General features: G+C 47.1%; 1 protein-coding gene and 1 long non-coding RNA gene across 4 annotated transcripts in view; both read right to left on the bottom strand.

Annotated features, from left to right (window-relative positions):
- Nucleotides 1–3,889: 3,889 nt before the first annotated feature.
- On the bottom strand, nt 3,890–4,253 carry LOC103166347. Its single transcript, XR_484824.2, has 2 exons — nt 4,112–4,253; nt 3,890–4,010 (listed from the first exon to the last, which is right to left on the bottom strand). It is a non-coding gene; the product is annotated as an uncharacterized LOC103166347 (long non-coding RNA).
- A 5,874-nt stretch (nt 4,254–10,127) lies between these two features.
- Nucleotides 10,128–11,502, bottom strand: part of LOC100086278 (adhesion G protein-coupled receptor E3-like) — a 36,229-nt gene continuing 34,854 nt past the window's right edge. For all 3 annotated transcript variants that reach the window (XM_029049981.2, XM_039910426.1, XM_039910427.1), the window contains one exon: nt 10,128–10,570. In XM_029049981.2, coding sequence (XP_028905814.2) covers nt 10,514–10,570 — 57 coding nt within the window. In that variant the 3' untranslated portion in view covers nt 10,128–10,513. The remainder of the gene's footprint in view (nt 10,571–11,502) is intronic.

The following is an 11,502-nucleotide window of genomic DNA, read 5'->3' as shown; positions in this document are numbered from 1 at the left end:
CCTCCTCACAGTCCCTCGCTTGCACCTGTCCCACTGTCGACCCCTGGCCCAAGTCCTACCACTGTCCTGGAATGCCCTCCCTCCTCGTATCCGCCAAACTCACCCTCTTCCCCTCTTCAAAGCCCTGAGAGCTCACCTCCTCCCGGAGGTCTTCCCAGACTGAACCTCCCCTTCCTCTCTGCTCCTCCTCCCCTCCCCATTTCCCCTTCTCCTGCCCTCTGCTCTTCCCCCTTCCCCTCCCCTCAGCACTATGCATATTTGTATATATTACTCTATTTTGTTAATGATGTGTATATATCTGATTCTATTTATCTTGATATCTACTCCAGGACTACTTGTTTTGCTTTGCTGTTTGTCTCCCCCGTTTAGCCGTGACTGGGCAGGGATTGTCTCTATCTGTTGCTGAATTGTACATTCCAAGCGCTTCGTACAGTGCTCTGCACATATTAAGTGCTCAATAAATATGATTGAATGAATGAATGACAGAGGCAGAGTCACCCAAGGGCATGGGGTACAGAGCAGACTAAGGAGTCGGGGAAGGGGGGAAGGAGGGGGTAAGTCAAGAAAAGGCAATACCTTAAGTGTAATTTCAGGAGGGGATGAAGTCACACAAGCAAGGCACTTCCCAAGTAGACTGGGCGTCCACGGAGAAGCGACTCCAACCACGATCCCCGAGGAACACATTGGCAAACATGTGGAATCAAGTAAGTTGGGCCCCACCACTCATTAGGCCTTAAGGAGAGCAGGGAGACATGCCAAGCCCAGAACGCCCCACTTTCAAAGTCTTAACATTCCATCTCCTCCAAGAGGCCTTCCTCCATTAAGCCCTCCTGTTCCCTCCTTCGTCGCCTACACGCTTGGATCTGTACCTTTGGGCACTAGGTAGTCTCTCCACCTCAGCCCCACAGCCCTTACGCTGTGCATATCCATAATCCATTTCTTTATATCAACATCCATCTCCCCATCTAGACCACAGGCTCACTGGGGACAAGGATCACATCTACTAACTCTGCTGTACTCTCCAAAGTGCTCAGTACAGTGCTCAGCCCAACCTAAATGCTCAATAAATACCACTGAATGACATTGTTGCAGACTGGGATGTCACTTCCAGCAACAGCCAAGGAAATACAGGGGACAATAGTAGGGGTGGAAAGTCAAAGCATTGACTTAAGAGGGGAAGAAGAGATATGAAGGAGCCCAAAGGGTCTCACCTGTAAAGTGAGGCAGTCAGCCATATCCCCCATGCAGGCTTTAGCTGAAAAGGTCCCTGAAGGCAAGTCCTCCAGAGAGCGACCTCCACAGCCACCCAACTCTATGGGAGGGACGGCAGGGGAGAGACCGGACTTCAACAACTGCCCCTCCAATTCCATACCCAAGCCAAGGGAAATGCTTTAGGCACACCTCACTTGTTTTTCACCCTTGGTCCCAGCTAAACTGCTGTTTTCTCCCCTTACCTAGTCTCCTTCCAGATTGAGCAACATCAGTGAGTAACATGAGGGGAAAAGGAAAAATGCTATCAAGGGCATTTGAGACATCCTACCCCCGATTTACAGCCTCACGGAAGGAACAGGGAATAGCCGCCCTGGGGGAGTGGCCCCAGGAGGAAAGGGCTTCTAGTCTATAAGCACCTCGTGGGTAGGGATCGCATCTTCCTACTTGATTGCACTGTATTATCTCAAGCGGTGAGTGCAGTCTGCTGCACACAGTAAACTGTCACCAGCTCTGATTTACCAACTGGGAAGGGGGACAGAAGAGCAGCACCGCGGTAGCAAGGATTGTGTTTTTTGACCTCCACTTTTCTCCCCTCCTCTAGCCAGGTCTTAGTACAGTGTTCTGCCCCCAGTAAGCGCTCATACACCATCACTTAAGCTAAACAGACTGTGTCATTCCTTAAAATATGGACAAAGTAGTGGGTGGGAACACACACACCCACACACACACAAAAAAAAACCCAAACAACCCAAAACCCACCCTATTCTCACATCCAAATACTAAAAATTGACTTGGCTGCAAGGAGAAAAAGGAATAAATTTGTCTTCCCACTGAAATGAGTAGGCGGGTCTGGGCAGAGTGGAGATAGCCCCTAGTCCATTCCCTCCTTTTCTCCGCCCCCCCACCCCGCACCCCTCCCAAGTACTTGACTCAGTATAGCAGGGGCCACAGCTGAGCTGAGGTCACCACCCCACACAACCTCCCTCATGCACCAAAGTGGCACCACAGGCTTCGGGAAAAACCACCTCCTACCGGGCCTGGGGGAGATTTCCTGAAAAGGATGGGCCTACCTAATTCCCTTGGAAAAAATCTCCAACCCCTGCCCTCTCTCTCTCCATCCTCATTTGAAACTCAGTATAGGCTCTAATGGTCCCAGTCACCCACTGCTTCCCGGGGAAGTGCGAGCCTGGTTTTGGGGAGAAGTCAGCTCAAGTTAGACTTTCCACTTCCCCCAGCCCACCCTTGGTGTGGGTGACTCAGTTGAGCTATTGCCCTCCCCAGGGTTCCTGGTCCAGTTGTTGGCTCACCAAGGCCCACTTAGACCCTGGGAGTTTCTCTTCCTGAACCACTTCCCCACAGGCAACTCCTATTCCAGTCCCCTCCCCACCTCCCACACTACCATCACGCCCTTGTCCGGGTTCAGTGCCCAGAGCCCTCAACTCACTGCCAGAGGATGTGTTTCTGGCTCCCTCTCCCGGCAGGGCCAGTCAAATCACCTGGCTCTAGCCTGCAACGGGTTACTTTCTCTCACCTCTTCTACACACACTCATCCTCCAATACCACCCACCCGTCAACTGCACGATTGTCTTGGACCCAGTCCAACAGCCACCGCTGTTCTTTGCTCGTTACAGAAGTCTTCCTGCCCCCATCAGCTCCAGAGAGTTCACCATTACGCAGACCCATGGCCACCTGGTGATCCTGGAGTGTGGATCCCTCCAATACTGGCTATTGCATCCCTGAGTCGTCACCGGTCACACTCCTTCTGCACGAGAACATGGGAGAGTTCAGGCCAAAAGAGCAGCATTTTCAGTTGATCATTTACCACCCCTCAAGCATGTTAAATACTTGGCCTGTTTGGAAATTGATCACCTTGAATAACCTGTCCTATAGATGCTCTGAATCCTGAAATAAAAAAAGCTTTCCCTCTGCCCGGGGAACTGTGTCAGGAAAAAAAAAAAAGGCCACGTAATGACCAGACCCGAAATCCCTGCACAAATCCCTCTTCTCCACACACTAACGATTGAACGGATGAAATCCCACTTCTTTCCACTTGGTCTTTGGAATCCATTTAAGTCTACATTTGCTTGGCAGCTGCCTTCCCCCTCCCCCCCCCCCCCCCCAAGCATGGCTCAGTGGAAAGAGCATGGGCTTGGGAGTCAGAGGTCATGGGTTCAAATCCCAGCTCTGCCTCTTGTCAGCTGTGTGACTTTGGGCAACTCACTTCACTTCTCTATGCCTCAGTTCCCTCATCTGTAAAATGGGGATTAAGACTGTGAGCCTCACGTAGGCCAACCTGATTAGCTTGTATCTACCCAGCGCTTAGAACAGTGCTCTGCACATAGTAAGCACTTAAATACCAACTTTATTATTACCACCTGGAGTCCAACAAAGGGAAAGGTTTCTGGGAGATTCTGGCATCAGCAGTAGTCATGAAGGAAGAGAGGAGAAGGGAGGGATAAAGAGAAAGGGGAGGAGGAAGAGAGGGCAACTCCAGTTATTTAGAACAAGGATAAGTCAGAAGAAAAACGGGGATATGAATTTCAGCACCAAGAGTATAGCAGGACAAAGGCATCAGTATGGAGGGGGAAAAAAAAAAGGAATACATATCAATTGCCTTGTCAAGCCTTGGTACTTTTAAGTAAATCTGTGCCCCAGGTACAAAAGAGGTCTCTATTCATTTGCATTTAAAAATTCTCCTTCATTTCAGTCAACTATAGTTCATTACAATCCCATACTTCTCCCTAAGCAGAGGATTACCAAACTTCATTAGCTCAATCCCAAGACGTGGGGAAGTGTGTCTGCCAGGAGAAATTGAAAAAAAAATAGATAAAAAGCTATTTCTTAAAGGTCATGAATTGAATTGGTACATTTTCCCATTCAGGGCAAGCTCTGCACTTACCGAGTGATGGTCTCCTAGCCACAGTAGCCAACTCCTGCTGAAACTGCCACGGTCACAGCTGGAAACCCAGAGCCCAAGGACTTCCTGGGCCTGTTCCTCAACCTGCCCATGCAGGCTTCCAGGAAAATGCAGGTGCAGGGCATCCCCGGGGAACACACAATGTACCACACCAGCCATGATGGGACATAAGACCTGGAAAAGAACAAAAAGGTGGGGATGGTTGACTAATTCCTAAAGTGAAATGTCCACATATTACCAGGGATTCAGCCACTTCCCAAGAGAAGCAGCTCTATGGAAGTAAAGAAGCCCTCAGTCTGGTAGAAAAAGCATACCTCTCGAAGTCAGGAGACTTGAGTGCTTGTGTCAACTCTGCCGCCTTCTTGCCTGTGCCATCAGTGGGCAAGCTTTCTGGTGTGGAAGTCAACTCTTAAATGTCTTTACTCCACTTTTTCAGTCTTCATTTTGCATTAACCTATAATTTCCCTAAATCATATTTCAGCCACACCCTTCCCCTGTTGTCAATTTCAGCCACACCACATCATCACTTAAAATTGGAGCCAGATGAGATTTCATTCTGTTGCTGGTGTGAAGCAACTCCATACCCAAAGACTAAATAGCTCCCTCTCCCACTTTTGGGGCAACAGACTACTTCTTGTCCACCCCATACAGACCTGTAATATTGCAATAAAAAATACTTTGTGCTGCAATTTGTTTTTTGACTCATCACTAGCACAATACCACTTAGGGCATTCTGCAAGGCAGACAGGTCCAAGGGAAATCCCCAGCAGCCAGCTCATGTGGTGGCCAAAGACTACAGCAGTTTTCAAGACAACCTTCTGCTGGCTCCCAGCAGAGGGTTAGCGCTAGGCTGCGGTCACTTGGGCCATATGCAGGTCCTGAATGAGAAAGTCCTTGGTACTGAGCAGAGACTTACAACTTTTACCATATTATACTCTCTAAAGCACTCAGTCCACTGTTCTGCACACAGTGTGCACTCAAATACAACTGAGTGAACCCCATCCTTGCATTGCACCCTCTGCCCCATCAAGGACACGATTCACAAGGTTGAGAGCCCACCAGTGATGTTGGGTAAGTAAACAAGCCAGGAGCACTCTAAAAAACACATCCTCCAGGCAAGTTCTTGGTCCTCAGAGTATCCCATGAGAACCTGATATTCCCCACCACCCCTCAGCCCCACCACACTTGTATCCATGACCTTACCCTCTACCATTTCCTTTAACTATAGTTTCCACATCTCTACCCCCCTCTAGGCCGCAGGCGCCTTCTGCAGACCAGTGGCTTCTATGGACTCTATTTTTCTGAGGGCTTAGTCCAGAGTGCTGCACAAAGTAAGCGCTAGACAGACACCACCGATAGAATGAAGCCCAAAGAGACTCACCTGTCTCCCTCCAGCCGGGCAGGGGTCCCCGCGGCAGAGCCCCCCGAGAGCCCCCGCCCCGAGCAGAGCGGCGCGCTCAAGCCCGGGGCAGCCGAGCGGGAGCCCGACGGGAGCGGCAGGGACGCTGCTCTCTGGACTTCCCCCGCCAGGCGGCGCACTTTTCTCCATTCAGGGTAAATCCTCCTCACCTGTGTTCCCCGCAATCTGCCTTCCACTCTGCCTTGTTTTTAATGGTGTTTGTTAAGCGCTTACTATGTACCAGGCACTGTAATAGTAATAATAATAATAATGATGGCACTATTAAGAGCTCACTATGTACCAAGCACTGTACTAAGCACTGGGGTAGAGAAGCAGCGGGCTCAGTGGAAAGAGCATGATCTTGGGAGTCACAGGTTATGGGTTCGAACTCTCTCGCCCCGCTCCAGTCTATTCTTCACTCCGCTGCCCGGCTCATCTTCCTGCAGAAACGATCTGGGCATGTCACTCCCCTTCTTAAACAACTCCAGTGGTTGCCTATCGACCTCCGCTCCAAACAAAAACTCCTCACTCTAGGCTTCGAGGCTCTCCATCACCTTGCCCCTTCCTACCTCTCCTCCCTTCTCTCTTTCTACCGCCCACCCCGCACGCTCCGCTCCTCTGCCGCCCACCTCCTCGCCGTCCCTCGGTCTCGCCTATCCCGCCGTCGACCCCTGGGTCACGTCCTCCCGCGGTCCCGGAACGCCCTCCCTCCTCACCTCCGCCAAACTGATTCTCTTTCCCTCTTCAAAACCCTACTTAAAACTCACCTCCTCCAAGAGGCCTTCCCAGACTGAGCTCCTCTTCTCCCTCTACTCCCTCTGCCATCCCCCCTTTACGTCTCCGCAGCTTAACCCTCTTTTTCCCCTTTTCCCTCTGCTCCTCCACCTCTCCCTTCCCATCCCCACAGCACTGTACTCGTCCGCTGAACTGTATATATTTTCATTACCCTATTTATTTTGTTAATGAATTGTACATCGCCTTGATTCTATTTAGTTGCCATTGTTTTTACGAGATGTTCTTCCCCTCGACTCTATTTATTGCCATCGTTCTTGTCTGTCCATCTCCCCCGATTAGACCGTAAGCCCGTCAAACGACAGGGACTGTCTCTATCTGTTGCCGACTTGTTCATCCCAAGCGCTTAGTACAGTGCTCTGCACATAGTAAGCGCTCAATAAATACTATTGAATGAATGAATGAATGAATGAGTTCGAATGCCGACTCCGCTACTTGTCAGCTGTGTGACCGTGGGCAAGTCACTTAACTTCTCTGTGCCTCAGTTACCTCATCTGTAAAATGGGGATGAAGAGTGTGAGCCTCACGTGGGACACCCTGATTACCCTGTATCTACCCCAGCGCTTAGAACAGTGCTCTGCACATAGTAAGCACTTAACAAATACAAACATTATTATTATTATTAGAAGGTAATCAGGTTGGATGCAGTCCATCTCTCACATGGGGTCCCAGTCTTATTCCCCCTTTTACAGATGAATTAACTGAGGCCCAGAGAAGTTAAATGACTTGGCCAAGGTCACACAGCAGACAAGTGGCAGAGCTGGGATTAGAACCCATGTCTTCTGACTCCTTGGCCTGTGCTCTATCCACTAGACCCTGGTGCTTCTCACTGGGCCAGGCTGTTTATTTATCATTCATTCAGTCATTCATCCAGTAGCATTGAGTGTGTACTGTAATAAATAATAATAATAATTTGGTATTTGTTAAGTGCTTACTATGTGCCAAGCACTGTTCTAAACGCTGGGTAGATACAAGGTAATCAGGTTGTCCCACGTGGGGCTCACTGTTTTAATCCCCATTTTCCAGATGAGGGAACTGAGGCATAGAGAAGTTAAATGCCTTGCCCAAAGTCACACAGCTGATAAGTGGCAGAGGCAGGATTAGAATCCACGATCTCTGACTCCCAAGCCTGTGCTCTTGCCACTGAGCCACACTGCTTCTGCTATTTAATCAACAATGAACAAGGAATTAGGGAGAGAACAATTAAAGTAAAAGACACGGTTTCCTCTCTCCAGGAACTTACAATCTAGTAGGACAGGCAGACAGAAATTGTATAGAGATAATAGGAATGGGGAAAACTGTAGATCCAAGTAATAGTAGTAATAGGCACTTAGTACAGTGGTCTGCACATGGTGTGTAATGAATACTATTTATTGATAGGTAGAGTATTACTCAAGCACCCACTGGCTGCAATGCTTTGCTTGTATCCACCCTAGAGTTTAGTACAGTGCCTGGCACATATTAAGTGCTTAACAAATGCCATAATAATAATAGTAATAATTATTATTATTAATGCCATGCTAGATTGTAAACCTGTCATTGGACAGGGATTGTCTCTATCTGTTGCCGAATTATATATTCCAAGCGCTTAGTACAGTGCTCTGCACATAGTAAGCGCTCAATAAATACTATTGAATGAATGAATGAATGAATGAATGAATGAATAAGCTATATGTTCAGATCCAGATTCAACTGGCAACAAGAGTATGGAAAAATAAGCAAGTGATTAAACGAATGCCAGAGATGATTGTTGGAATGACATGACAAGGGAGGTGGAAATTATTTGGGAAACGATTCCTGCACAAGGTAGGTTTTTCAGAAGACACCGTAGGAGCTTATTTGCTAAAGAGGGTGACAAAGCACTTCTGTGCTAGAAAACTGGCCGAAAGACAGGAAACAATGGTAGGAATCAATCAATCCATCAGTGATATTGACTGAGAGCTTACTGTGTGAAGACCACTGTACTGAAAGCTTGGGAGAGCACAATACAGTAGGTTTGGTAGACACGATCCCTGCCCTCAAAGATTCTATAACCTAGTGTGGGAGACAGACATTTAAATAAATTACAGATTGGGGGAAGCAGCCGAGTATAACGATATGGACATGGACCTAAGTGCTGAGGGGCTGGGGGTGGGGTATTAGACTGTGAGCCTGTCATTGGGCAGGGATTGTCTCTATCTGTTGCCAAATTGTACATTCCAAGTGCTTAGTATAGTGCTCTGCACATAGTAAGCACTCAATAAATACTATTGAATGAATCAAAGAGTTCGAGGGGTACAGACCCAAATGCCGAGGTGACACAGTTAACCCTCAGTAAATACCATAATTGACTCTATTATATATTTATGGATGAGAGGTCCATAATGGATTACCGGAGTGAAGCTAAGGGCTAGGAGAGAAAAGTCAGGGATGCTAGATGATACGACCATAACCTTTAGGGTGGGTGTTCATAGGCTTCCTCCAATCATTCTGTGGCTGCTGAGAGGCAGAGCACTGATCTGCAAGTAGCAGTGTTTTGATCCAGCAATGGCACTATACATGGTCTTATGGGAGAAGAGAATGAGAAGCTTATGCCGGAAAAACACGAGGAGGAGAGAGGAGAAAGGAAGATAAAAGACATACTATAATAGAGAGATGTGGAATGATCAGACAGGACCAGGCTGATTCTATAGTGGGTTGTTATTTTCAGTGTTTATTCTTAGGATTGGAAAGCTAAACTTTTTTTTTAAATTTTCTTTCCTGTTCTGGACTCAGCTTCTATTTCCCTTGTCTATTACTTCCTTTCTTTTTTTCTTATGAATTTCCCCTTGAGATGCCTTTTTCCTTTATAGTCCCATCACTTGTCTTTTAGATTTGGGTATGTTATCTGCACTGAGACTTCAAACCTGGTTAAAACAAAGCACCAGATATCCTCAGAATATCTAGGTATTTTCCCCCAACTATCAGGTGGCCCTAATGTGAATGTAGATTGTTGCTTTCTGCTCTCAAACAAGACCCCCATTAATGATGAAATTCACCACTGTGCATAATAAATAATAATAATAATGATGATGGTATATGTTAAGCACTTACTATGTGCTAAGCACTCTTCTAAGTGCTGAGGTAGCTACAAGGTAATCAGGTTGTCCCGTGTGGGGCTCACAGTCTTAATCCCCATTTTACAGATGAGGAAACTGAGGTGCAGAGAAGTGAAGTGACTTGCCCAAAGTCACACAGCTTACAAGTGGTGGAGCTGGGATTAGAACCCACGACCTCTGACTCCCAAGCCAGTGCTCTTGCCGCTAAGCTACACTGCTTTTCATGGGATTTGTGGCTGAAGAGGCCAATGTAGGATCTCCAGTCCTGACCACACTGTGCACACATAAAGATTGTCTTATGTCTTGCAGTCATGGCAAAATACTGAACTCTCTGTCTTTTAAGAGAATCTAACTAAAAGGCCCATAATAATAAAAGTGGTATTTGTGTGGCACTTACTCCATGCCAAGCATTATACTAAACACTAGGGTAGATAAAAGATAATCAAGTCAGACCCAGTCCCTGTCCCACACTAAGCTCAGTTGTCCCACAGGTGATTTAGCCAACTGAGTCTTACGATGCTTCAAATCCAGGAGGAATTTTGGGTCCTCTGGAAGGCAGGACCATCCCTACATATTCTTTACCAAGAAAAAGGCTCAAAGTCGATCTTTGAATGAATTTACAACCCTGTTATAGTGTACTTTTCCAAGTGCTTAGTACAGTGTTCTGCACACTGTAAGCACTCAATGGATACTATTGATTGACCAATGATGCGAGGCCCGCCCTGCCGCAGAATTTTGCTAGATGTCGTTTATTATGCGCACAGTTCATTCAACTCAGTGATGTACAGAATAATACATATGGTACTAAGAAAGAGGGAGACAGAGAGACTGGTGGTGGGGAGGGATGTAACCCTCCCAGCTTCCTTTAGCTATCAACTGTTAATAAAATTGCAAAGCAATTAGAACAAAGGACAGTGTCAAATGTCATAGATATTATAAATCTTGTATATTTGATGATTAGCAGAAGCACATTTCCTGCTCAGCTTCCCTCTTCTATAAACACCTACACTCCCCAAGGAATATTTCCCAGTCAGGATGATGTAAACAGGGAAACACATTTTCCTCTTCTCAACTGGAGATAGGGGATTGCGGTGGGTCTGTAGCGGTTTGATGTTTTCAGGAATAGCTGCTGTCCCTTTTCCTAGTACAGTAGGTAGCTTTCTCAGGTTCTTCCTATGTTGGGAAGTGGGGGAATGAAAAGAGGGAGAGTAAAAAAGAAAATATGTTAAAAATGACTTGGAAGTCTGAACGACTGGTTTCTCTCACAGAGACAAAGAAAAAAATTAGAATACGCACAACTGGGAACTCAGCGAACCATTTGTCGCCTATTAATAGAGAAGGAAGTGACTGTCATAACTAAAGATTAAAAGTCAACTGTCACCTAATCTACCTTATCTCTTGGCATTGTGAAAACAATGGGCGAAAACTGCCACTGACATTGTGCCCTGCTCTATCCACCAGCTGGAACACCAGTTTCCACTCTCCATACATGCCTCCATTGGTTCCCTGCTGTCTCCTGAAGTTGTACCTACCCTAAATATAATGAAGGTGCAGAAACCTTGAGGTCACCAGAGTTCAGCCCATTGACTCGACTTTGAATATTCCTTTAGTACCTGATAAAGCCCTGTCCCCAGAGCCACAGGTATGCCAAACTCTCTGCCCATGTATCCACTTCTGAAATTGCAAAGGTCCCTGAGATAACCCCAGGCATGTCCCATGGCACGACCTCAGAGATCAAGGGACTGATGATGCCCGAGGATGACCCCAGTTTACTGCTACTTGCCAAATTGGCACATGGGTGCGGAACAAGACACAACTTTGGTGGCTGAAGGTGAGTATTGAGCAGAGAGCTCTGTGGGCTGGCAGTGGGCAGAAAGATGTTATCTGGACTTTGTGTGGTGTTCTTTTAATTGTCTTGTCTTATGCTGTCGAGTCATTTCCGACCCATAGCTACACCACCAACACATCTCTCCCAGATCGCCCCACTTTCCATCTGCAATCATTCTGGTAGTGGATCCATGGACTTTTCTTAGTAAAAATACGGAAGTGGTTTACCATTGCCGCCTTCCACACAGTAAACTTGAGTCTCCACCCTCGACTCTCTC

Source organism: Ornithorhynchus anatinus, chromosome X1, assembly GCF_004115215.2.
Source record: "Ornithorhynchus anatinus isolate Pmale09 chromosome X1, mOrnAna1.pri.v4, whole genome shotgun sequence".
Taxonomy (NCBI): Eukaryota; Metazoa; Chordata; class Mammalia; order Monotremata; family Ornithorhynchidae; genus Ornithorhynchus; species Ornithorhynchus anatinus.
This window is presented reverse-complemented; position numbering and strand designations above follow the sequence as displayed.